Source organism: Syngnathus floridae, chromosome 7, assembly GCF_059516105.1.
Source record: "Syngnathus floridae isolate MCC-2025c chromosome 7, RoL_Sflo_1.0, whole genome shotgun sequence".
Taxonomy (NCBI): Eukaryota; Metazoa; Chordata; class Actinopteri; order Syngnathiformes; family Syngnathidae; genus Syngnathus; species Syngnathus floridae.
This window is the reverse complement of record NC_142419.1, coordinates 12879152-12906604: the sequence shown is the minus strand read 5'-3', so window position 1 is coordinate 12906604 and position 27453 is coordinate 12879152. Positions and strand designations below refer to the sequence as shown.

Here is a 27453-nt window from a genome sequence, read left to right as displayed (position 1 = left end):
TTACTTTCCCAGACGATCCATGAAGCAGCACTTCCTGATCCACCTGTTTATCAGGTACTTCATTTTGCTGCGCAATGGAGACTTGAGTCACGTTGAACGACTCAATGGAAAAACTTTATCTAAAGCTTTGACGTAGTTCTTTTTTTCCCAAGTTATATCTTGTGTCAACAGCAAATGAATGTTTCTTTAATTCCTAAAATGCATCGACATTGCCACAGGAGGCAAGACGCGCTGCTGTTCCGTTTGCTCGTTTTTCTCGGTGAGTAAACAGGCCATGGTTCGGCTTTCGTGTTGTTTATTCACAAGCGTTTCAGTCTCGAATTCATTTCTTTGACGTTACAACGCTGGTTAAATGTCAATGTAATTTCTGAAAAATGTTACGTGTGAGGCCAATTCGTTCATTTGAACTTAATTTTACAGTGCACAAACTATTTTCCATATTTATTTACTTCCTAAAAATATTTTTGTTGTTGGTGCTACATACGAGCGCATTGATCTATCTCTATTTTTCCCCTGTAAAAAGCTTTATTTCATTTAGAAGCACTGCCTCATGCAAATTAACATATCACTTTGCATTTAACCTATTGTCACCATATGACTTTGCTCAACACCTAAACTTCCTTTTGTTCCCACTTAAGTTATATGTGTCACTTTTTTTGCAGCTCCTGCACTTGTTTTCTCCATCACAGTGAGTTCTCCAGCAGAGCTCCATGCATCCAAAGGAGACACCGTCACCCTGTCCTGCACTTTCACTTCCACCAGTAGACCCACCAGCAAGATGACCATTGACTGGTCCTATAGACCCCAGACTGGAGGGCCACCACAGACAGTGAGTGCAGATCTTGTGTGGTGTATGAAACTCTGAAAAATTGTTGGCTGTTGTGAAAACAAAATTAAGAAGGATTTTCTTATTGATGTTTGAGGATTAGCAATACTAAATATAAAAACTGGGACAATGGCAACAAAAATAAGCTACTTGAAATATTTTGTGTCTCAGTCTTGTTGTGAGTGAACAAACTTTGCTTCATGAGGTACATGGTTTACCTTCGCGGGCCACATAAAATCCTGTAGAGGGCCGGATCTGGCCCCTGGGCCTTGAGTTTGATGGCATTGTTGTACGGTATTGAAAATTGCTGTGTGCCGCAAATACCCCTTGATGGCAGTAATGGCTCATGGATGGATTTAGGTGGCTGATTGTTGAAGAGTATGTTGAGAGTCAACAAGACACCAAACTTACAAGACGACTGCATAACTCCATCGTTCCCAAAGGAGTTTGATTTATCTTGAATGGTTAGGATCTTCATCTGAACTTATTACACAGGCTGAGCTCTCAACATTCAGCTTTTTGTCTATATCCGGATTCTCGTTCCACCCCTGGATTTTATGCATTGTACCATTCACTTCTTCCTTGTTTCATTTTTACTTTTGTCCAATAGCAATTACTCTGAAACTGGTACTACTTCATAGTAATGAGAAGTCAAACAATGCCTTCACCAATGTGTGTTTTTGACTGTGCTAAGATTGACACATGATTAAAAATAAATATGCTAGCAGCCAAACAAGTTCCTCCTTAACCAAAACTACATTTGCTCAAAAATGTAAGTACATTTTGCAGTGTGGTCACTTTGAGGCACCGTAGCGCGGCTTCAAACTTAGGTCGTTTTTGTTGCATTCTATCAGCTCACCACTAGATGGCAGAAAATTCTACACACATACCTTTAAAATCATGTATACTGTAAAATCTAAACAGCGCATTTATTTATTTATTTATTTATTTATTCATTCATTTATTTATTGCTTAACGTAATGATCTGCTGTTACCCACTGCCTAATCTACCTGGCAACAGTCGAACAAAGGAAGTACCTATTTCTTTCCACAGTCCTTTCCAAATTTTTAAATATCATCAGTTTCGATCGTTACATGTGCTTCTTCTGTATCCGTTTTATAGTCCATCCCATTCCAGACCAGCCTCAGAGGCTTCCCCAGTAACCTTATATGAAGAAGCTACCTAAATTCCTTTCCTCTATGATGATATTGTGGTCTTCCAAAATTCCATTCCAACCCATAACAGCACTCAATCCTCTAACCATGTTCAATCAGGGTTGAGCTTCATTGACCAATCCACTAAAAACCACCACATCATTTAAGGAGTTCCATTTGGGCTTGAAGAGAGCCATCAAATGTGGTTCTGTGTAATTGCATAGTGTGGTAGTTGCAACCCTATATGTCATTTCCTATAGGAGCACTCAGAGTGAAGTGAAGGCTAATGTTTTGTGGCTCTTAATGTGGAGTACTGTTGGTTTAGTCATTAACAGACAAAGTTGTCCAGCTTCAAAGTGCGTAGGAAGACGAGAAGAAAGGGAATTGCTATGTCAGCATGCACGTACACGTGTGTCTCAACATGTTATAACCTCACAAAACGCCACAGCTATTGCAAAAAGCTGCTACACCCAATCCTACTCTTTTGTTTTATTTATTATGGATTCATAAAGTGTTGCAGTCTGATATTGTCCGTGGACGGAACCAGGTCAGAATTATAACACTTTCTATTTTTCTGCCAGTATTTGCCCTCCATCCAATTTCATTAGCTATTTTGGCAGGTTTATATGTCTGAGTGTCCCTGGTCGTATATCACAGTAGCCCGATTACAAATAAGCATGTGAAAAGCTTCATCATAAATACAATTATTCAGCCAAAGCAATCACAGTTGCCACAGTGCTTGCATAGTTAACTTGGTCCCAATGAGAATTAATTTAATAGAAGGCAAAAGACCGGATGCTTGCTGAATTACATAAGAGTGAAAGCTTATTGCCAAATGCAGCAGCAATCTTTTGAATTCGAGTGAATTATGCTTGAAATAACTTCTATGGTTGGGAAATATTTTCAATCTTTCATACATTAGTAATCTTTAGTCCTTCTGTGCCATTTTTTTGTATAGAACTTTATATAACTGAGACCAAGGAAAAATGGCATCAATATGAAGACGCTATAATGCTAACCTGCTTTTGCCAGCCTTAATTTGACCTTTCTGAGAAACTTCTATTATGTCCATGTCTGCCGATCACGTCCATGTTCACTTTTTTAGCTGATCATCTTTGTGCCCATATTTCTGAACATTGGTCTCGTCACTCAGCTTGTTCCACCACCATCTGTTTCACCACCTGCTGCCAGACACTTTTTCTTTAGATGAAAATGATAGCATTGTGGTATGCATGCTTGCTTTTAGTCTTTTTTTTTCTCACTGAGATTTTAAAACCTAGTAAACATCTTTCGTGGGCGTCACTCACGGCGTTTTGAGCATCAAAAGCTGCTCAAGTTTTAGACCAATCTGAGTCAGATTGACCGATTGGTAGCAACTTCCCATTTAACATTTTCAGACACTTATCTCTCCGAGGAACCCCTACCAAGAAATTCTGCATCGACATGAAACCTGATCTCCTTTTAGCTATTTGATCTTCACCATTTGTCCATTGATTTCCTAGGTGACATATGTTTATCTATCCTGGCGGAGGTCTCAGTGCTCTCGTTGAAAAAGAATACACTGCGGTGAATACAAATCAATGGCCCGAATGTTGTTTTGTTCGTAAGCAGACGTGCTATCGTAAATTTATCGTACAGACACTCCAAACAGCCCTATTTTCATGCCCAGCGCAAAAGTGAAAGCTTATTGCCAACTGGAGTTTTTTTTTTTTTTTTTTTTTGGCATGTTCACTAACACACACAGTTAGAAACGGGCGTCTGCGCCATCGTGGGCGTGAACACAGCCGTCTTGCTTTCTGGCTGATAGAAGCAAACTCCTCTCATTCCTTTTAAATTCAGCGGTCTACAAGACGAAAGCAGAAATTGACTCGCTGGAATCTAAATGTATCACGGAAGGTGTTCCTACTCCTTCACCGATATACATATGAAGCTCCAAAGTAGTGGAGTTGCTATGGCAATGGCAGAGAAGACTAATAATATTTCTTTGCCTCCTTTTCTGCTTTCCACAGTTCTTCCACTTCTCCTCTCGTGCCTTCCCGCCTGTGGAAGGCCAGTTCAGTGGGCGTATTCAGTGGCGAGGAAGCCCGGCAAAGGGGGAAGCCTCCATCGCTCTGATCAATTCAACACTGAATGATAACGGAACCTACACATGCTCAGTCAGAAATCCCCCAGATGTCCACGGGAGCCCAAACTCACACACAGTACTCAATGTCACGCCAAAAAGTAAGTCGGTTGCTTCACATATCTGTCACACATTTGTCATTTAATCACATAAAGGTGAGTGTATTTGAATGCTACATTTTCTTCAGATGACGAGACTTGACATTCCGGTATGGCTGAATGGAGACGTGACATTCCTTTGCAAACATGTATTTAGTGCTGCTGACTCATCAATTATTAATCTATTTGTATGTGTTTGCACATTGACTCATTCTGTCAGCCCGCCCACTGGAATACAAAAGAGTCTGTAATCATTTGAATCCATGTTGTGTATAGTTACGGATCACGATGTGTGTAGAGGTTGTTTACTCTTTAACAGCTTGTTGCTAGCGAGGAACCTAAGATTCTCCTCCTCCTCCTTTTTCACCTTGTCCTCCTCAGCACCCACCATTCGCTTCTCGGATATTGGAGTGCTCCTTTTTTTCATCCTCATCCCTTCCGCCATCATTGTCCTCGTTCTGATTGGTCAAATGTTCTGCCCCGAGAGAGAGCGCAGCCAATCCAAGGGCTACAGATCAGCCATAGAGGTCGCGGATGGGTGAGTAGATTTGTTCAACCAATCACTGAAGTGGGTCCCTTGGGGTTTAGCCAGCCACCGGTTGGTATAGATTTACCTCTGAATTGTTCATTTTTACAATGGTTAAACTAGAATTAGGTTTGAGGTGGAAACAGGACCTGGCAAATCATTGATCAATTAGCACGTATCGACTTATTCAAACTAATCTTATGCATTCATTTCAGAGGCTGGAGGTGCTTAATAATAAAGTTTTAATGAATTTATTGTTCAAAGTAAAATTACAGAACAGAATGACAGAATCACAGCTAATTTTTGCCAACAGAATAAAATGACAAGTCTTGAAGTCTTGTTGACTTCTGGTTTTCTCGTGTCTCTTGATCAGAGAGGAGAATGACAACGATCACGTGGTGGACAAATTCAAGGCAGCCACATGTTGTGACATAATAATGACGGTACAGTACATTTTACATACTCTTCAGAAATGTCATCAAATTTCAGCCCATTTTCACGTCTTATTTTTTTTCATTTGTCTGTGTTCAGGACTCAGAGGGTGAACACGAGTATCACTACATGAAAGCTGCCACTGAAGGTTATGCAGAGTCAAAGTGCTAGAGTCCCCCGACTTGCTCATTTTGTAGATGTCGAAACCTGCCGAGGCCTTTTACAGGGGTTGTACTGAATGAAAATCAATGTTGAATTAATGTACGTGTCAACCTCACAGTAGGCCACTTTGGTAAAGAAATGCATGTGATATTGTGAAGGAGATGTATTTTGTCTAATTTATTGCACGTGTCATAGCTGCTGATGTCTTATTGCGCTTATTGTTGTGTCAAAACACATTTGGTAGTAAAATAAAGACTTTTTTGAATGCCACTTAAAATGATTATGACTGTACATAATTTGTATTTATAGCGCATCATTTTAATTTTGCAAAGTTGTGCTTTTTTTTATGTGCCCTTGCCAGATTTATATTTTGGAAACTTTTGCTACCGTACATTTTTTAATGAACGCGTGATTTTCGCTGAATGAAGAAACAACCCTGACTTTTGAGTGAGATGCCTTGGCAGGATAAGATATTTGGAACGATTTCTGCCTAGGCAGTCTGTTGGTAAAGCATACAGCTTTAGTTTCCTCTTCTTTCTGTTTGTTCTGTTGAACTGTTCATGAATGGAATCTCTTTCAATATTCATGACTCTTCCTGAGGATTCCTTTAAATAAAGTCTCAAGGACAGACTGGAGTTGTATGACATTAAAAAGGCCTAGTAAAAGTGCAGAAAAAGCAATGAGTCCTCATTCTGTCTCATTTATTTTCAATTTCTTATTCAGCTCGTTCTCACCCCCCCGCAAAGCGTTTAATAATTCAACAATTGCCATGCGGTAATAATTATCATTCCTACTTCATCGGAACTACCATGGCAACAGCTTACTCATGCAATGCAGAAACAATATTGAGGAAAATAATTGAATGAAAAAAATATTGTATGTTGGGTATTCCTCTTTGGATAGGATCCCTTTGTGGCACAACTGATTTATCATTCAGTATGAAACATCTGAACTTCCCCGAAGACATGTTGCATGTGCACTATTCATGCATGTTGAAGTCTTGGCTCAATTTGATGGGCTTAATTGGGAGGATTGGAGCTGGCTTGGGATGAGAAGCGCATCCAAGAGTGATCAGCTGTCAATCACAGAATCCAAATTATATATATAAAAACAAGCCTTACAGGACATGGTCATTAAAAATTTAAAACAAGCTATACATGGTCTTTTTTTTTTTTTTTTTTTTAAAGCCTTAATATACATGGCCATTTACCATAATCATTTTTCTGAAAAAAAAAAAGCTTTACTATACAAGGTCATTTCTTTCTAAAAAAAAAAAAATCCTTATATGTGATATCATTTATTTCGAAAAAAAAAAAAAAAAGCCTTACTATACTATGGTATTATTGAGTTCAGTAGTAGTAGTATTTTTTTTTTTTTTTACCTGTACAAAAAGTTGCTTAAGCGACATTTGAATGCATGAAGTCTGAAAATGACTGTTAACGTCTGTGGAATGTAAAAAAAAAAAAAAAAAAAAAAAAAATGAAGAGAGTGCTGGGAAAGATGACGCATGACACATTATGGTGATGTAGAAGAGCAATGTGATAGTGCCAGACTTGTGCAGCGGGAAGACTGTGGCTCAGGGGTGTAGGTCAATACTTTCCCCTTAGTGACGTGCATCAGGAATAATCCCGTAAAAGAGAAGAGATAAATCACACACCAAAAAAAAAAGAAGAGAAAAATCACAAGCGTGTTGTTAACCTCCCCTGTCTGTCCATTAGTGATGTGCATTCCAGTTCTTTTAAGTGAACTAAATCTTTAGAATCGGTTCACTCAAAAGGTTTGTTCAAAAGAATCGTTCACCGAATCGTTCCCTACACTTTATTTATTTATTTATTTATTTTTCCTCGTTAAGTGCACCTGTGTGAAAAGTTTTAGCTCCTGCGGAACGTGAAAGTAGCTAAAACTTTTCACGCAGGTGCGTTTAACGAGGGTCACTTGGAAAACATGTTGGAACGCGGCCCCGAGGACTAGAGCTTGACACCTGTGACCTTTGACCGTGGTATTTCCCTATCAAAGTGGCCTGTTATTAGGTATACTTGAAAATGGCGGTGTACCTAATGGAGTGTCTGTGTGATTCCCTCGTTAAGTGCAGGTGCGTGAAAACTTTTAGCTCCTTTTGAACGTGAAAGAAGCTAAAACTTTTCACGCACCTGCGCTTAACGAGGGTCACTTGGAAAACATGTTGGAATGCGGCCCCGAGGACTAGAGCTTGACACCTGTGACCTTTGACCATGGTATTTCCCTAATAAAGTGGCCTGTTATTAGGTACACTTGAAAATGGCGGTGTACCTAATGGAGTGTCCGTGTGATTCCCTCGTTAAGTGCAGGTGCGTGAAAACTTTTAGCTCCTTTTGAACGTGAAAGAAGCTAAAACTTTTCACGCACCTGCGCTTAACGAGGGTCACTTGGAAAACATGTTGGAATGCGGCCCCGAGGACTAGAGCTTGACACCTGTGACCTTTGACCATGATATTTCCCTAATAAAGTGGCCTGTTATTAGGTACACTTGAAAATGGTGGTGTACCTAATGGAGTGTCCGTGTGATTCCCTCGTTAAGTGCAGGTGCGTGAAAACTTTTAGCTCCTTTTGAACGTGAAAGAAGCTAAAACTTTTCACGCACCTGCGCTTAACGAGGGTCACTTGGAAAACATATTGGAACGCGGCCCCAAGGACCGGAGCTTGACACCTGTGACCTTTGACCATGATATTTCCCTAATAAAGTGGCCTGTTATTAGGTACACTTGAAAATGGCGGTGTACCTAATGGAGTGTCCGTGGGATTCCCTCGTTAAGTGCAGGTGCGTGAAAACTTTTAGCTCCTTTTGAACGTGAAAGAAGCTAAAACTTTTCACGCACCTGCGCTTAACGAGGGTGACTTGGAAAACATGTTGGAATGCGGCCCCGAGGACTAGAGCTTGACACCTGTGACCTTTGACCATGATATTTCCCTAATAAAGTGGCCTGTTATTAGGTACACTTGAAAATGGCGGTGTACCTAATGGAGTGTCCGTGTGAATCCCTCGTTAAGTGCAGGTGCGTGAAAACTTTTAGCTCCTTTTGGACGTGAAAGAAGCTAAAACTTTTCACGCACCTGCGCTTAACGAGGGTCACTTGGAAAACATATTGGAACGCGGCCCTTCGAGGACTGAAGGTTGGCACTCCTGGTTTAAGTGAAAAGTACCACACCCGCCCTCACCCCCACTTTCTGATTGGCTGTTTGATCTGTGACGTCACTTGGACACTCCATTAGGTACACCGCCATTTTCAAGTGTACCTAATAATAGGCCAATTCATTAGGGAAAAATCATGACCAAAGCTTAACTGAAAGTGAAAAGTGCCACACCCGCCCTCACCCCCACTTTCTGATTGGCTGTTTGATCTGTGACGTCACATGGACACTCCTTTAAGTACGCCGCCATTTTCAGGTCTACCAAATAACAGGCCACTTCATTGGGGAAAAATCATGGCCAAAGCTGAACTGAAAGTGAAAAGTGCCACACCCACCCTCACCCCCACCTCTTGATTGGCTGGTTGATCTGTGACGTCACATGGACACTCCATTAGGTACACCACCATTTTCAGGTATACCTCATAACTTGTCGAGAATGTGTATTTGACTACTTGTTCTTTATTTTGGGGAACACCAACACATATTACACAACGTAAAACACATATATATATATTGTCATATAAAGCAGTTAACCAAATGTCAGATTTTTGTTTTCATGCCCCAAAAAAATAAAAACAAGAAATAAAACACAAGACAAGTTTTAAAAGGTTTTAATGTTTATTAAAATAATAATAATAAAAGTAAATTTCAAACCAGCAATCTAATGTGAAATTGCAGTAGATATATTGGATAACAATATTTAGGCGTATACATGCACACACGTTATTTAAAAACTACTATAAGTGTTATAAAATCAAGATTACCCAAAGAGAAGCATAATCTCCCCGTTGTTGCATAACGGCGCATCCCTTCATGCAATACAGTTAGCCGTTAGCTTGGAGAAAACGAGCATAAAAGAAGTGGTGTTTCAGTGAGTGGTTCTTTCTTTCCTTGGCAAATTGTAAATCTACATTCTGGTTTACATAGTTCACGCCAGGAAGGACACGCAACACGTTCACTGACTGATCCGTTGATGCACGGGAAGGAAGGCAGTTGACCCATTGACTCGTCCGCGAACGGGAAAGTCAGGATTCGTTCCCTCACTGATTCATTCTCACGATGAACTGGAAATGCAATTCACTCATTTAATGACTCGTTCACTCACATCCGTTCAGTTGGTGAACAGGAAGTTACGTCAATTTCTTCTTCGTTTTGTTTTACGGCGAGGTGGCACCAGCTCCAATGCGCTTTACCGACACCTACTGGTTGAAGTCATATGAACTGAAAAAAGAACGTTCTTTTGAACGAATCGTTCACTCACGAGCCATCACTACTGTCCATACCCCACACCCCAGTTTGTGTCCGTCGCATCTGCTGGAACTCAAAGCGGGGGTGGGGACTCTTAAGTGGCACTACAGTGTGCGTTTGTGCTCCGAGCAAAGACAAACCCAGTATGGGCGTTTGCCGATCTTACTTTTTGGTGATGATTCTAATTCCAATTGTGGATTAAATGAATGCACATTAAAAATGAGACACATAGGCAAATTGTGGGGGGGGATTCTGCCACACCCGATTCTCTTGCATCCGTTTCTCTCTCTCCCTCGCACGCACGCACAGAGTCACTCCTCCTCTTCTGCTCTCTAAGTCTATCTGCTAGTGTTTCCATGAGAACAGCGCACTGGGCATGGGGGGTGGGCTGGTGGGATGATGGCGCGGGTGACGTGTCCTAAGAGCACTGTGTGCGTATGCATGCATGCGCTATCATCTTTGCTCACTTTCACATTTCTCTACTGGCAAGTGCAGCTGCTGGTAGTTCCAGAAAACATGCTTTGGCCATTGCCTTGGCAATTTGCATGTTGAGTTAACACTAATCTGAGCGCACAGCGTTCTTTGTACACTGTTGGAGAGGCAGCCTAACAAGAAAAAAAAACAGTCCATTTGCAAAGCATCTATCTAGGGAGAAAAAAATCTTATTGGGTGAACAAGTGGTGTTATAGTTGTGATAGGAGAATACAATGTTGAAATAAAATTTCTTAATAGTCTGTAGTTTGGCTGAAAGGGGATGAAAGATGTAAAAAAAAGAGGAGTGCTGATATAAACTAAATGGTGGAGATGACCCCCCCATCTTTATGAGTGAGAAAAGGAGGATAGAGAGAAGTGGGGGATAGTGTGAAAGAAGGATAGAAGAAGGGGTGAGGCAAAGGGTGGGGTTTTAAGGGGCGGGCTTGTAGTCATTGTCAGGCAAGGGGGTGGGGGGCAAAAAAGAGAGAGGAAGAGAGAGGTGCAACCAGGCAGACTGACTGAAGAGAGCGCATATGTGCAGACTGGTAAGAGTAAATGCACTGGGCAGCATAGCTGTTGATACAGCCAGAGAGAGAGAAAGTGTGTGTGTGTGTGAGTGTGTGCGTGTGTGTGCACGAAAACCGGCGAGTGTGTGCACGCGAGAGAGAGAGAGGGAGAGAGAGAGAGAGAGAGGGGGGTGAGAGAAGAAGAGAAAAGAAGCAAAAGGGAAAGAAAGAAGCCGAGAAGAAAAAGGGAGGATACTACGACAACAACTATGCTGTGCTGCATAAGAAGAACCAAACCGGTAAAGTGCTCTGATTTGCTTTTCATCCATTTCCATTTTCCAGCTCTTATCATGTGGTAAAATGCTGCATCTCAACTTTGAACTTTGAGCGTGTTCCTTTACTGTCAGGAGGGTATAGAAGATGTTGATGTAAATGACTTGGACTTAGGGGTGGGTGGACAGTTTGTCTTCCTATAGTGGCTTCTCTACAGAGACACCAGACACGCCTTGTGGATGCAATTCTCCTCCATGAATGGACGTTGCTGCTACGATGCCTCTCGGACCTCATCACGTATTTGCAGTTAAGACAGTAATTTGATCTGAAGCGGCATTGATCATGCACTTGTTAAAAGAGAAAGAATATCGAGAGACACTTGATAGCTTCCGTATTGTCAAACACTTCATTGTACATATTAAACTTACTAACTGATGCCAGGATGGTTAAATCAGACTTTCTATTGTCTTGAGAAGAAGTGGGTGACACCCCAAAAAAAGTACATTTACACAGTGAGGAGGAGAGAGGGGAAAAAAACTGGGTGGGGTGCAGAGTGAGTGAGCAGCACCATCATGTCAGCGGCCTCGCGGGATTACAATGGGAATAAATGAGTCTAAATAGATTATCATAGCCCTCCAGCTCTATGAGTGGATCCTGCCGACGGAGGCTACAATGAAGTGTGCACTTATTTAAAGAGTGTGAAAGGGTGGCGTTGGCTCGCTAGCTCAGGATTTTTTTTTTTTTTTTTTAAAAAAGAGGCAGACAAGGTGCTGCATGGAAATGGGTGGATCCGAGTAGTAGAAGAGGTACCATCATGGGAATATTTTCCATTTTGATTGACAAGAGTCAATTCCCCCCCTCCGCTGTCGTTAATCAAATGTGAATGTGATTTTATCGGAGTCATGACGTGGTAGATTTTGATGGCATTTGATTGCTTCGTTCATTTCTGGATGAGTCATATTGACTGTGGCAGACAGAAGACAGAACTAAGGTAAGGCGTGATAGCAGGAAAAAGATGCCGGAATACTGAGATGAATATTTTCAGTGCACTGTAGATGCATTGAAAGGTGCAATGCATGAGGAGGGGGGGGGGGGGGGGCAGTGCAGGTAAAATAACCATTTAAATGAGACTTAATATATGGCAGAAGGTAATGAGTTGGGTGGGTGCAGGAAGGCAGAAAGGAAATGAAAGTGGATGGCAGCAGAACGGGGGATGATGGTTGGAGGAGGTGGGGAAGAAGGGGCGGAAACATGGAGGGAGGGAGGGAGGGAGGGAGGGGGTGGGTGGGAGAAAGCCGGCATGCTGCACACTGCAGCCATGTGGTGGGTGAGGCGCCGGCTTTTAGCGAGCTTTCCCCACGCCGAAGGCTGCTTCAAGCATGAGTGCAACTCCTGGGATGAACATCCAAACCTCTCGACGTCTGCTTTGATGGACTGACTGTAATTATGAGAAAAAAAAATTAACAATGTTGCATTGCACTCTGCCATAATGAAAAGTCATGTGCTAAGGGAGTGGCTGTAAATTTAGTCTTTGGACACAAATCAATTGAGCAACCTTTATTTTTGGAAGTCAAATTAGGTTTTTTCCATCCAGAATCCTTTTTCCGGGGAAGGTCTCATCTTAATTCAAAAAAAGTGCACTCTTAAGAAGCTAAATCTAATTCACCCTAATAGTTTCTCCTTAGCTCCGCCCACCACCATTTTTTACAGTTAATCCTCATCTCAAAACCACACCTGCCTCTCTCCTATGCCTCCACTTTCAAATCCTCCCACTCCACCCGCCATGATTCTTATCTCCGCTTCAACTTCGATTTAGCTGTAGCATAAGCCACAGCCCACATTGCCTGCTCTCCTGTGGCCACCACATCATGTCCGGTCCGGGCATCCTTTTCTCCTCTCCTCCTCCCCCCACCTGCATCTCTCCTCATCCCTCGCTCCCTTGTCAGATGAGTGGTGATTGCAGAGGCTTTGTTCAGACAGTGAGTCTGTAATTGAATTAAAGGCTGCTCCAGAGGATGTAATGATGCTAGCATACGGTGGCGTATTACTCTCCACCAAACATTTTGTCGTTAAAGGAAGTCGTGCATCCTGTAACATCGCTCACTGATTGACGGCCAAAGAGTGATGCGGCGATGGCGACCGGGGGGGTCTGTCGCCGTCGCCACCTGAGCCGCCCTAGACTCATCTGCAGGAGATAGTTGGCTACAAGGGTGTGGTGCTTAGGCTGGGTGAGCGAGACAGCGAGAGGAGAGAGAGTGAGAGAGAGAGAGAGAGAATGAAAGCAGAGCTGCCTTGGTAAGAAACAAAGTCAAGATGGCACAGACAGCATGTTTGCCGCTTGGTGTCTGGATCATTTCTCCATCACTAACTACAATCAGACTTTGATCCTATAACCAATATTCTTTTTTTCAGAAAGCACATGATGGTTCTAACTGTTAACATATGTGCAATAATTGCAAATTAAACGGACACACGACATTTAATTGACTTTTGAATCCTTTGCAAATGAAGCAAAAAGAGGGAATCAAATCATTTCTCGTGGGTGTTCTACCGCATCGGACCGAGCGGCGGGATGGAGGAGGAAAACTGCATACCTGACATGTTCATTTTTGTGACAAGTGCTTCCACGGCACATCAAGCATCACTCATCCTAACGCTCAACTGTCTCATCCTTCCCTCCCCCCTTTCTGAAACAAGCCTCTAATGGCCCCGGCAACGAGACACTGAGGTGGCGGATTGCTACTGTGTCATTGTTGGGGGATGGGGTGTCCGTGCATGTGTGCTTATAGATCTCCAGCCAATGACTCTGGGTGTGGTTCTCACGACAGCTGGTACCCACCCAAGGGCAGAGGCAGACAGAGAGCGCAACAGACTGCACATGTAATAGAAATATCCAGTGGTTAGATTATGTGCTGAACAAATTCAGACTCTGAGTCACGTGATTAATTTAATCAACATTATTGTAGTGTAATCATCTTGTGATTTTCCAACATCATAGCTTTTGTATCCAAATTGCACAATTGTAATGTAAATCGATTCACATTGTATTAAGATCTTTTGGAGTCCAAATCAGGAGTTTGAAAATTCTGCTAAGTAATCAGGTCGAAATGGTGGTCCATTGTGAAGTGATGGGAGTGGTCTGCTTGTACCCGTGGGCAGTGCTGCTGGATTTTTTTTTTTTGAATGAAAATGTGTGCTGCACAGATACAGAGGGGAATAGCGCCTGCAATGAGGGTACGTGACCGGGATTTAATTAACATGAAGCGGATTTGAGGTGGAATATAATACACGTGAGACACTAAATACATTTTTGAAAATCACTTTTTTTCTTGCTGCAAGGTTAATCATTTATCACTTGTAGTTTATCACAGATTCTATCAATTACCACTGCAGTGAATCATAAAAGTCCATAGAAAATAAAAGTATCACGAAGTTAAGCATTCTGGAACGGAAACAAAAAAAAAATCGGTATCAATAATGCAAACGATGATGCCACAAATGCGGTCCAACCAGGATGATGATCTTCCCCTTCATCCTCATAAACTCATATGAGATCACTTCTGGCACGTTATTACATTTGCACTCACACACCCTAATCTCTAAAGTAGCCGACAACCCCCTCCGATCCAATAATGATGTCATAGCACCATATTCCCAGACACCCTCGTCCCTTGCTGTCTTCCTCTCTCCTTGCCTGATTCATTGAACGCGGCCAGTAAGTAATTCTATTTAGAGTTAAGTGCTTGGGTCAAATTTTGGCAATTGGAAGCACCAATGGGATCAGTCGTGATAAAAGGCCCAGTAAGTCACCGGGGACTTAGCTTATTAGGACTCCATTTTATCACAGCACAAAAGTATATATTTGTAATATAATGAAGCTAAATTGCTCAGGGTAGTATGTCTTAAGAAGTGGATGTTATTAGGCAGGATTTACACCTTTGGAACCTTTGGGCGTCAAATGTGAATATAGTGGCACCTCTGCATCTTGTCGTCGCCTCAGCAATACTCAACTGACACGGTGACCCTGAAGATGACATGTTGGTTTTAGGGCCTGCAGATTCTACATCATGTCACACCAATGTGCTATATATATATCTATATCACACACATGCACACACACAGAAAATAAAAACGACTATCAGCACCTCTTGACCCCCCCCCCACTGCACTTTGACACAACCTCCCAGGACCCCCCCCCCCCCCCCCCCCCCTCTTAGATTGCAGCCCCTGATTTATGAGCTCCTATCGGCTGGCAAGAGGTCAGGTACACTGCCAATCAAGAAAGTCTTTCATTGCACCAAGCAGCAGACAGCACTGCGATGAGTTAGCACTCTGGTTGCCAAGGTAACCTTTGATAGTTGGAAGGGACATGGTAGTGAATGCTGAGGAAATTGAAGCAGGCAGTTGGTTTCCTAGCAGCCAGATGAGACTGAGTCCCAGAAAGCTGATTTTTTGAGAGGTAGACCCATTCTTTTGGAGAACAACTGTATGATTGGATTTTGTTATAATTTGGGGGACATTTATGAATATTCATGTACACCATAAAGATTCCTTATTGTCAATTTAAATTATTAAGCCATTTAACAATTTGTCATTTCATGATTCACCATGGTACTAAATAGCACATGACATTTAAAAATCGGCTTCTGACGCTTTATAAATCATTGCTAAGATAAGAGAATGGACTGAAATCAATCAATCAGAAAAAAAACAAATTGAGTCTGCATCTTTATCATTTGCCTTTACTTATGTTACACTGCTTGCATGCACAATTTGCGTTTGCATTGATGTTGCTTATCCACATTTTTTAATCTGTTCATTCGATGCTTTTGATTGGTTTAAAGATATTTAACCTCAATTTGTTTGCTTATTTATTTTGAATGTATTACTGTAATTTTTTCTTTGCATTTTCAGTGCTCATCATTCTTTCCTTTATTTGATTTGATTTCTTTTCATTAGATGATTAAATGACTCATAACACAACCCACAATTTGATGGACAACTTTGGATCCAGTAACCAAAGGTAATATAACGGTCCCCTTTTAATAACTCCTTGTCCTTTTCCTAACCATGGTCCTCATCCCGCCTTACACTCGCATTTTTTTTCCTAACTCGTCCTGCAACGTTGACCCAACCTGTCCAGTACTTCTACATCAGGCTTACCGATTCTCAAGTTCACTAACACCTGTCCTTTTCCATTTTTAAAAGCATTTTCTTCTATCTAGCCTTTATTTACTTTAAAAGGTAAATAAGAAGGTTTTCCAGCATGACAGCTTGAGATGATCATTCTCAAGCAATATATTTCACCACTGTATTCGAATACTTGATATTTGCATATTCATGTTGCTCACTAAATATTTTTGTCAGTATAATTGAATGAAACTTCATTCTTGGCGACTAGGTGGAGAAAAATGAGGATGCGGACCAGAAAATTGAGCAAGATGGGACCACCAACAAACCTGAAGACAAGGCTCATAAGGCTGCCACCAAAATACAGGCCAGCTTCCGTGGACACATAACTCGGAAAAAGATGAAAGATGGAGATGAAGAGAAGGACGGAGACAATCCTGCTGCTGCGGAAGAAGCGACTGAGGGTGGTGAGGAGGTGAAGAAGGCAGAAGGATCTCCAGCCGAAGAGGCCGATGCTGCAGAAGATAAGGGGAAAAAGGAAGAGGAAACGAGCCAAGCCAAAAGCCCGGTGGCAGAAAAGCCTGCTAACTCACCAGCAGCCGCCGCTCCCTCTCCTGCAGGAGCAGCAACGTCTCCAGTAGGGGCAGCACCCGCGGCATCCTCCGAGCCGGCCAAAGAGGAGCCAAAGATGGAGGAGAAAGCTGAAGAGAAGCCCAAAGATGTGGAGGCCCCAGCTGCAGGAGTCAAAAGTCCCACCACAGCCACAGCTGAGGAGAAGGTGGAGGAGGGTGAGGAGAAAAAGGAGGAGGCCAGACAAGCCGACGTGCCTGCTGCTGTCAGCCCGACACCCGAAAAGGCGGAGCTTGACCAAACAAAAGACAAAGGTATGGATTAGTGTTAGAAATCCCAATCTTTCTGACAGGTATTGAAAAATAAAAATCAAAACAGGAACAATCGCACAGTTCTTCAGTCTGTAGGAACCATGAACGAGTGGAAAAAGGGTATTGAGTTCACAGACTAATACGATCTTTGACACTGCACAATTAAAATGGCCAATAAAAATAACTGATGGGCCACTTGGCAAGCACCCCAGCAAATAGCTGCTTGGCCCTGCCTCCAAGATTTAAACATTTTTGGCAGACCTCTACTGGTTAACATCAGAGTGTGCCACATTACATCAGATAACCCAATCTGAATTTTTTATTTTTATGATCTTCAAGCTGAACTCACAAGGTTGCTTGATCTTGGTTGATTACCTTTAAAACTCCAAACACATTTGTTTTCCAATTAAATCAGCACTTTGGAAAGGAAAATGGTTCTACAACGGCGCTACTCCATTTGTGGCCCACGGAATCTCCTGTCTGGGCCAGACAGGTACACTACAGTTAATGGAGCATGCTCAGTCTGGAATAGGCGGGGGCGTGAGACACACACACACACACCCACAACGGCGCACACCAACTGGAGCGCTACACTGAATCTAGGTCACCAAGCAGCACTGTCTCTGCGTTGTCATAGTTACCACCTCAATGGGATAGCTGTCCCGCATAGAGCAAGGGCGCAGATAACAGGTGTTCTGATTCAGATGAATGATTAATGAACCATACCGGTCACGATCCACACCGGGGATGTCTGTCACGCATGAGGAACCATTGGCCCCCATCTGCTTGATTAACACAACTCAATCGAAACATAAATCGGCAAACAAGATGAGCTTCCCAGAGACTCCATCCGTCCAACCAGCAAACCATTTTCTTGTCCTCATATGTCCCAAAATGAAATCAAATCAGGGAAGTGATATCACTTGCTTACTAAGACTTCCCCCCAAAAAAACGATGATGTCGATTGTGATCTCATCTGCACTCACCGGAGTTTTTTTCATAAGTACATTATGATGACTCAGGCTCGTGCGCTAATTATACTCAACCTGTAAGTTCTCCTATATGACTCATAATGTCTTGAGTCCCATCACCATTTAAACATTAATGTATCAGCACTTACACACGTCATCTTCCCAGTTTCAAATGCACCGACGTCACCCTTCAATCTATATAAGAGGATGAGTTCATTGTCGTGCAGCTTATGACATCAACTTTTTTGGAAGATGATCAAGGCTGGGCTGATATTACAAACTATGGAGTAAGCCCCCTCAAACCACAAGGGCACACATTTTGTAATTTCATCAGCAATCAAAATAATTTCCACCGCAATGGATCATTGTTACATGTAACGGTATCAAATTCTCAGAGTGGTTTAGCGTGAGGACATCACATGATATCAGACTTGACAGGTTGGAGTGCTCTCACTTTAAATATTTAAAGGAGCCATTAAGAGCGCGCACCCTTCTTATTATTTACAGTCTCTATGATCTCACAGACATGAGCAACTTCTGCCTTACACTCTTGAGTGCTTATGTGTGAGCAACACTTTAACTCAGACTTTTGATGTGCAATATCTCAAAGGGCCAGATGGATTATTCTCGGCCCTGATGTGCAAACCGTCTTTCTCCAGCTCATTTTTCAGTCTCCTTGTACGGCCTCCTCTGAATTTTATTTCCGACCCATCTTTTCTCTCAGATGCTGCAGAGGAGTCTAAAGCGGAGGGGGAGACCCAAGCAGATGCAGGCGCAGAGGCCCCCGAGTCCAAGGACGACTAAGGCAAAGTCTAACCTCCAAAAAGAAGAATTAAGAGAATGAAGAAAAACAAAAATCTAAAAAAGGTTGCTCTTTGTCTTCCCGGTGCAAAGGCAGTCCGATTTTATTTGTTTGTCATTTTTTGTGTGGCAATGATTTTCTCATGTTGGGGGAGTTTCCAGCGTGACGTTTTTTGGCTCAAGCTAATATTATGATGACGTGGTGATGATGATGTTGTTGTTGTTGATGATTCTGAAATATGATTGTTATGCTAATGAGGAGAAAGATTTGATTTCTAGCATCCTTTGCCATGTATTGTAAACGGTTTGGCAGTGGATTGTAAAACTCCCAACTGGATGGATACACATTTCATATTTCGAGCAAACCAATTCATCTTTATCTGCTTTGCAATGCACACATTGCAAATAAAATCTGGACTTTTGCCAGTGCACGCACAAAAAAAAGCTGGTTTTAACATGCAACTCGAGTTTTCGTTACAGTTCACGCGTACTGAAAACGCAGCAAATGGGAAATACAAAACATTATGATAAGAATGTATACTCAAATGTGTGTCATTTCCAGTTGGAGAGCTCTCGCTACTACTCCGCTTGACTCATTCAAGCTTGAATAACAACCCCCCTTTTACAAACTGTCTTAAGCCTCATTTGCAGAAAAGGACCTGTTGCCAATATGGAAATGCCATAACCGTATAATAAACCTTAGAAATCTGTTTAGTATTATGACATGAAAACTTGTATTCTGCCACTCAAATAGGAGAGCAGTAGCATGAACCATCGAACCAGATGCATGATGGGAACTCTCCCTCTGAGAGGAAAGTTTTTGCATTTACCCAAACTTAAGAGGTGTGGCGGCTTCTTTTTGATGTCTTTGGTGTTGTTATGACCGTTTATATGAATTGGGATAATCCTCTTGCACAGACGTTAAGAAAAATACATAAAAAAATGAACACATGAATGAGCAAACAAACAAAACAAAAAACTTTTCCTATGTTTCAGTGAGTGCAATGTCCAGTTTCAATCTAACAAAGAATTCCAACTTGTGAGGAAAAAAAAATTACAAATGGTTTCAATGTCTGTTTTCGAAATAAAGCAAATGTGCCAATTACCAACATTAATTGTGGTGTTTGTTTAAAAAGTGGCCGCTTTTACCAGTTTAGTGTATACCTGCAACCCAATGAGGACAAAAAGGACATCCACAATATTCTAATATGACGTCATCACAATGTCACAACCACTATTAAACTAATTTTACAATTTATAGCTGTCACAATTCAAACTCCTGCTATGAAACTACATTTTTACCCAAATTATCTTCACTACTGTGGAGTTATGATTTTAGATTTCATTTTGTCCTGTTGTCTCCAACGGTACAGAACAGGTGGTTAAAACTTTCACATATTGATGTTTTATTAACATGATAAACATGCACATACAGTAACTTGTGCAACATTTCATTAGTGTTAAAGGTAAACTCAATTACAATTTTTTTTTTTGCCATTACAACCTTACGTACATGGCTCAGCATTGGGATGATTTGCTCTCTTATGACACCTTGTGGCTAAATTACAACATTGACGCTGATTTGGCACTGACAGTAAGGAAAGATGAGCATCCTTATTTATAAAACACAGTCGTTCTATTAATTGTTCTAGTATGTTAAATTGTCTTAATAGTGAGGACAAAGACTGCAATGCTAAATCAGCTTTCCATACTGACAATTTCTACAAAATGATGTGCTGGCATTAAAGCAGATTTTTCTCAGGGACAAAAATGTCTGTCAGAGAAATTGTAACAATACATATATTCTTTTATTAGCATGTTACATGGTTATAAACACAACAGTTTCATTGAAGATTCTGTGTGTCCACCTCCAAAAGTTACACAACATCGCTAGTCACATTCAAGTACATAACATTGAATTCAAACAACTTTTATTCTCTTTTATGAACATAATCTCATTTACTTTTATTACATATCTTCTTTTTTTTTTTTTAAGAAACTGCAATTACCTTATGCCATAATAAAGTTAAGTAAAATAGACAAAAGTGGGACATTGCTGTTCCTTAATGCTTGATTGAATCTTAATTACAAATGCCATTGTTACATTTTCCGATTGAATACTTGCAGTTAGAGGCTTTGTTGATTTTACAACATTCTACTGTAGAAACATCACACTGTATATACACACAGAGGACATAAAGAAAGAATTAGAAAGAATTGTCACCCTTGAACTTTCGCTTGCCACATGCTTGTCTGGTGTCAAGTTCAGCAGTGGTGAGGTGTAAAATATTAAGTGCTGATGGATTGCTTTCTAACTGCAAGGACGGAATTGGACATCCGTCTGAAGGACCATAAATGAATTGATTGTATCTGCCATACAGTTTTCCTGTTTAGACTGCCAGCTGTCCACAAACATGCATGGGAGGTTCAGTGAAAACTTCACAAAGCTGTGTATACTGTTGTTGTCTATATGTGCGCTGTGATTTACTGGTGACCAGTCCAGAGTGAGACGTTGCCTTGAGCTCACAATCAGCTGTCACGTGGCTCATCCACAACCCTCAACAGGATATGTGGCAGAAAATAAGATGGATGAGGTGTGTATTTTTATTCAATGTCAATATGGTGTTTGGCTCAGATAACATCTTGATGATTTGGAAAGTAAATTACATTTCCACGACAAATATGGTTTCTGTGGCACAAAAAGAAAAACAAGAGCGTATTTGTTCATAATAACAAAGCGTACAAGCTATTAGCATATCACTTTTGTGAACTACACAAATGGAAATACATTAACCAGCCACAACATTACTACCACTTGGAATGAGATCCAACCAGAGCTGTATCAATGTTGTGGTTGGTTTATTCATCTTAGTAATATCTTAGGATGGCACTTTGGGTGTTGGTTGGACTCTGAGATGACCTGTGAAAGGATCCTTCAGTATGTTATACGGAGTTGTTTCTGATTTTGTTGAAAATTGCAAAATGGAAATTAATCTTCTTTGGTTGTCTATGGTCTCTTAACGCAAGGCCAATTATTCAGTTTTGTTTTTGTTCCTCGGTCAAAGTGAGGCCGATGAACCTAGCAGGATGTCACACGAGGACACAACTGTTGCCAGCATTTTGAATAAAGCATATTTCTGGAAACATCACACTAAAGATTAGAATTATCATTAGTCTAGAGTTATTTTCTCGGTCCAAAGCAAACATTTTTGAGATGATGATGACATTTAAAACAAAAAACATTCTTTCGGAAAGGTCTATTGTTAATTTTTTTTTCCACTTACAAGTGTGAATTATCATTGAAAAGTTTTTGTATAGAACAAACTCATAGTTTGAAATCAAAACAGGAGCAAACAGCTTTACACGCCCCACTCACTATCAAGTCAGTGTAAATACACAAATGTTTTACAGTACTTTACTTTGAGTTGTCACAACAGTGGAAATGTGACCAAACAGCATGCAAGTGACTTGAGGTTCGGTGAAATGAAGAAACAACGGCACCGGTGTAAGCACAGACATGTTTTTAGTATTTTAGCTGTTGTGTAGAGGGGACGTGATGATGCAATAGCATGATGTGAATAAACATTCAATGGTGCTGCTCTCATTTTGAATTCTTACAAGCCGGAAGAGACATTCCACTGCCCACTGTAAACCAAAAAAAAAAAAAAAAAAAAATCGAATAATTTGTAACTTGCTTGAACTCAAATGATTCATTCTCCGTTGCCAGTTGAAGAAATTATGCTCAAAGTATATCAGTGGCAACAAATCAGAGATGCAAGTACATGTTTTTGAACCGCACCATTTTTTATTTTGGTCATGAAATACTTGCGTAAGCACACATGAACGTCTTCCGTTTTCACTGTCTGACATGTTTTGCGCTTATGTGATGAAATAAAACGTTCAAAGATTTGGATACCTTTCAAAATGTTTGCATTTTCAGGCACCAAAACAAATCTTGAATGTACTTACTTTCCAATTTTTTTTCAACTGCTGAAAACATATCGGAAGAGTAAGATAAAATATTTGCTTGCCTGGCATTTTATCTGACGTGACATCCTACTCAATTCTCATGAGAATAGGCTGTGAGAAATTTTTAGAACAAAAAATGATGTTGGGAAAAAAAAAAGGTTGCGACGTCACAAAAGATTGATGATCGTATTTATCACCAGATCAATTTATACTCTGAATAAAGTTTACTTGACTACACGAATACTGCAGCTAGAATATTTGATGCTATCTCATCATGTAAAATTTGGCAGATTATTCCAACTTATATTATTGCACTGAATAAGCAAAATCCGGAACGCTGAAGTTCTTCAAGATACTGTTGGCATCCTCGTAAGTGGAATATTTTTATGTTATTCCACAAAGACACAAGTACACCAAATTCTAAACCAGCCGCAGAAAAGCAGAAACAAAAAAATGCGTACGTATTAAAAAAAGCAACACAATTCATTAAAAGAGCACTGTTTGCTGATTCTGTCCTTCACGTTTTTTTTTTTTTTCACGTCTATGGTGTCATATTCATTACCAGACGCTTGGCATAATATTTGCAAGCAGTGCTTGACAGCACGTAAGGTGTTCGTAACGATGCAAATAGTCTGGAGGCGGTAAGGTCGGTGTAGCAATAAGGATGTCGGCGAGTAGGAGAGGAAGTGAATGGGGAAGGTCAAAGGCCAAGTGGGAGGAAGAAGAAGAGGAGAGGTATTAACACTTGATGAAAAGGCAGGCGATGGAGGTCATGAGGAGCCACAGTGATTGAGATACGGAAGCGGCGCCGCTGATATCTCGGCCTGTTCCAGGTCCTGTGGGAGGAAATCAAGAGTGTTTTGAAGGAGACACCTCAGAACAGTGTCGTGTCAAGATCATGTCTGTGACACATTATTTTTTTTATTTTTTATGCTAGTACACTTGACAAAAAGCTACTTCTTTCTTGTCTTGCTGAAATTGAGATGTTTTGGACAAGTGAGTGAGTTAACTTCGAGTGTCATAACTCATGATTTTTTTTCCCTTTTCAAGACATCATTGGTATTTTTTTTAAAGCTCAAGCAAAGTGAAAGAAAAGGAGAGCAGTAAAACGAGTCAAATAAATAAAAAATGCAGAAACTCGCAAGCTGCGACATAGGCCAACCATCCATTCTCCTGATGTCATTCATTAGGCCATGCCCCCAAAAGCACACGCTGTACAAGATGATATAATTTGCACTTTATATTGTTGGTGTGTTTACTTTTGGCCAAGGATATTTTAGAGCTTCCACTGTTATGAATTATAACTGACAGTAAATCAATGTCCAATATTTTCAAGGAATAACCAACTTGAAGTTATGAGTTACAACGTTGTGAATATTGCCAAAGCAAGATTTAGATTCAAATTAGATTATCATGGTTACAATTTTGTAAAATGAAAAAGTCCCTTATTTGTTTATGTATGGATGTAAGTTCACATACAGTATACTCTTCAGAAATGAAAATATATAAAAATTTAAAAACATTATTGTTTCAAACACATGCATTCAATTAAACTGTGGTTAATTTAATGACTAAATTAATAAGACTTTTGCATTTTTGAAGATGCTTTTCACTAATTTTATTTTTGCAAGCAACTGTAGAGAAAACGATTTGGACAGACAATGATAGACTGCGTTAACAATATTTTTCCACTAGATGACAGCAAAGACACAGTAATCTCAAACCAAGCTAAAAGAAAGCTTGAAATAACATTTTCCCTCATCTGTCACATATATTCAACAATGTAATGGTTCTGCACTGATAATCTAGCACTAGGTGTTAAATCTTACGAGCCAATGCCGACTTTTTACGATTCCTCATCAACCTGTCTGAATGAGGCGTTATCGGAGCACAATGGGAGTTTACTATATACTTTTATGTTATTGCTGGCAAAAAAGAAAGAAAGGAAAAAAAAAGCCTTTATACTCACTGTAGAGGAAGACACTGGAATTTTGGACACCCAGTCGGTTAGAGGCCACACAAGTATATTTCCCGTAATCCTCTTCAGTAACACTTGAAATGGTGAGAATAGTATAGGTACCAAGTACTTGGATATTGATGGCCTCAGAATTGGACAGCCTGGAGTAGGAAAATACATAACATGAACCGACTTTGGAGTGGAAATCAGAAACAACTTTTCAAGCATGAGAACAGGCTACAACCTTTTTCAAATTTCACCAAGAAAGCCGTCTGCACTTGTTATTTTTTAAGAGCAAGCATTTGTGTGCTGCTCACATCCCGACTCGCACCACCAAGCTTCTGACACTTCATTATGTCAACTTTGAAATATGACTTAGTGCAAAGGAATCAATACAATTTGGTAAGTCAATTGGTCCAGTGATGAGCTAACCTCTCCCCGTTATGCCACCGACTAAATAAGACCTCCAACTTAATGGATCCCATTATGCTGATCAAGGCCTTTATATCATTAGGAAGAGTTCATTTAAGGAGCAATCACTTTATCCTGCTCATGTGTGCTTACTATAAGAAGGCACGCTAGCGGTTTATGCTGACACATTAACAAAAAAATAAAAGGAAAGCCATAAAGCTTGGATGGCTCCCGTTGGGGCACCTTCGAGGGAGTGTGTGATGACAAGTGCATGTGAATGAGAACGGCTGAGGATAAGAGCACAGCGTTTTGTTTTCGATTTGCCACCATGACAAGAGGAAGATGGAAAAACATGAACCAGTAGATAAGGTAAGAGAGAAAAAAAAATCATATTCACTACTGATTACAAATCAAATGGAAAAGATAGAACAGTAATTTATCTTCTTGGAACACGAAAAAAAAAAGCTTTCCATATTTTGTTTGGCAGATTTCCTTGTTGTAACAATGCTACTTGCCAATGAATCTTATACTGTTAGAAATATTTGGAAAGAATTCATGTGCGGGGGATCAATAACAGGAGTGTCAAATATTCAATGGTTCTGCCAAATATATTTCCCAGGAGTTATCTGCCAAACACAAGGTTTAGTTTTATATTTATTAAGTTCAGTTCTTTCTCTGTTTTTAACATGAGAGTGGAAACATTTCCAAAGTATTATCCAAAAAGTTGAACTTATGAAGGGAGTTGAGAAAACATTTGATTTGATCAATGATATCAATTTCCAGAAGAATCTAATCAAAGGGAAATTACTACAAGATGTGACAGATATTATGCACAGTGGGGGAAACAAAAAGGAATTCTTATGAGGAACAGCTGTGAATAGTCGGGATTCTTGCAAAAGCAATCAAATGCTGGACATTTCACGTAAACGATTAATATTTATGCGTAACTTAAACAGTAAAATGGTTTTGTATGCAAGTGTCGCACGAACATTTCGAAGCAAAATCATCTGCTTAGGTTTTAAGTATGTGTTCATTCCATTTATTACTAATTGACTAAATGTCAACTATTAAGACAACAAAGAAAATTGGACATATGCTTCATTGATATTCATTTCTTCATCATCCACAGTATGCAAATGGGCCTCGATCCAAGTCCATCTTTCCTCTTTTAATCAGTACCAATAGGAGTTACTCCGCTGTTAAAAAGCATAACAAATCCATTCGCATTACCATAAAAGAATAATTAATATTGTCCAGCGTGCAAGATATTTTATTCCAGAGCGGTAAACTATAAAATCAACTAAGCAGGCACTGATAAATGGTAGTACTATGTTGCATAACTATTAAGAGCCAAGAAGAAAAACTGCAATGCCACTTGCAGTTTCTCTCATTGAGACTACGAAAAAATGGTGGAACATTTGCAATGTGAGCGGAGGGAATTTGGGGTTACTTCACATTGAAATAGTGTGTCCCAGCTGTCATTATCCGGGAAAGTCATTACACTCCTTGAGACTTGCATTACACTTGAACATCTGCTTCTCTCGCACAATTTGCACTTTCACAAGGGAGCGCGTAGCATTGTCTGTGTGTCAAGTCGGGCTTCTATTATGAATTACTTTCTTGCTTCAAAACATTGCAAATTGGCTAGTGTTAAAAACTATTGCATTGACACTGACATGAAATAGCCTGTGTGGCCTAGGATGCACTGAGTGGAAATTGAAACTACGCCCTTTTGTAATGATTGAGGTTCACTGGTTAGAGTTGAGACCATTTGGAAAGAAAAGAAAAAAAAAAGGTACCTTTTTTCGTCCCTGTACCATTCAAATTCCGGTCTGGGTACAGCGTTGGCTTCACACCCCAGCGTCCCCATGCCGCCAAGCTGGGCCTCCAAGCTCTGGGTTTTCTTTATGGTTGGCGGGTCTGCACAGTTCAAAATATAAATATCAGTTGCATTTCAAAGATTGCGACCGAACCAATCAGAAAAGACTGCAATAGTTCATCAATGCAAATGATGATGCTTGGCTTATAAGTCAACAAAGAGTTACCGTATTTTCCGGACTATAAGGCGGACCTAAAAACCTAAAATTTTCTCAAAAGCCGACAGTGCGCCTTATAGTCCGGTGCGCCTTATATATGGACCAAATTCTTAAATTTAAACTGGCCCGAAGCATTGTATCATGAAATCAATCATAAGTGGCCCGCTGAAGACTATGAATCATGAATCAAAAAGACTATGGATCGTTATTTTGTGATTACAAAGTAATTTGTTGCGTCTGAAGTTGAAATAAAAAAGATAAAATGGAGAATGATTTGATTTGGATTAAAAATCTGACATGATGCATT

The 27453-nt window shown here is 40.5% G+C and overlaps 3 protein-coding genes across 9 annotated transcripts in view; 2 read left to right on the top strand and 1 right to left on the bottom strand.

The window, feature by feature from the left end:
- Window positions 1-24: 24 nt before the first annotated feature.
- Window positions 25-6001, top strand: mpzl3 (myelin protein zero-like 3). The gene is made up of 6 exons (XM_088381757.1): window positions 25-259; window positions 663-829; window positions 3991-4204; window positions 4583-4739; window positions 5101-5170; window positions 5259-6001. Exons 1-6 carry the CDS (start codon window positions 175-177, stop codon window positions 5328-5330), a joined length of 765 nt encoding a protein of 254 aa, XP_088237883.1. The 5' UTR covers window positions 25-174; the 3' UTR covers window positions 5331-6001.
- A 4701-nt stretch (window positions 6002-10702) lies between these two features.
- On the top strand, window positions 10703-19888 carry gap43 (growth associated protein 43). The gene is made up of 3 exons (XM_088381538.1): window positions 10703-11016; window positions 16392-17004; window positions 18697-19888. Exons 1-3 carry the CDS (start codon window positions 10987-10989, stop codon window positions 18774-18776), a joined length of 723 nt encoding a protein of 240 aa, XP_088237664.1. The 5' UTR covers window positions 10703-10986; the 3' UTR covers window positions 18777-19888.
- A 671-nt stretch (window positions 19889-20559) lies between these two features.
- The window catches only part of lsamp (limbic system associated membrane protein), a 140733-nt gene continuing 133839 nt past the window's right edge, over window positions 20560-27453 (bottom strand). For all 7 annotated transcript variants that reach the window (XM_088381508.1, XM_088381511.1, XM_088381514.1 and 4 more), the window contains 3 exons: window positions 26910-27030; window positions 24712-24860; window positions 20560-23578 (listed from right to left, as the gene is read on the bottom strand). In XM_088381508.1, coding sequence (XP_088237634.1) covers window positions 23481-23578; window positions 24712-24860; window positions 26910-27030 — 368 coding nt within the window. In that variant the 3' untranslated portion in view covers window positions 20560-23480. The remainder of the gene's footprint in view (window positions 23579-24711; window positions 24861-26909; window positions 27031-27453) is intronic.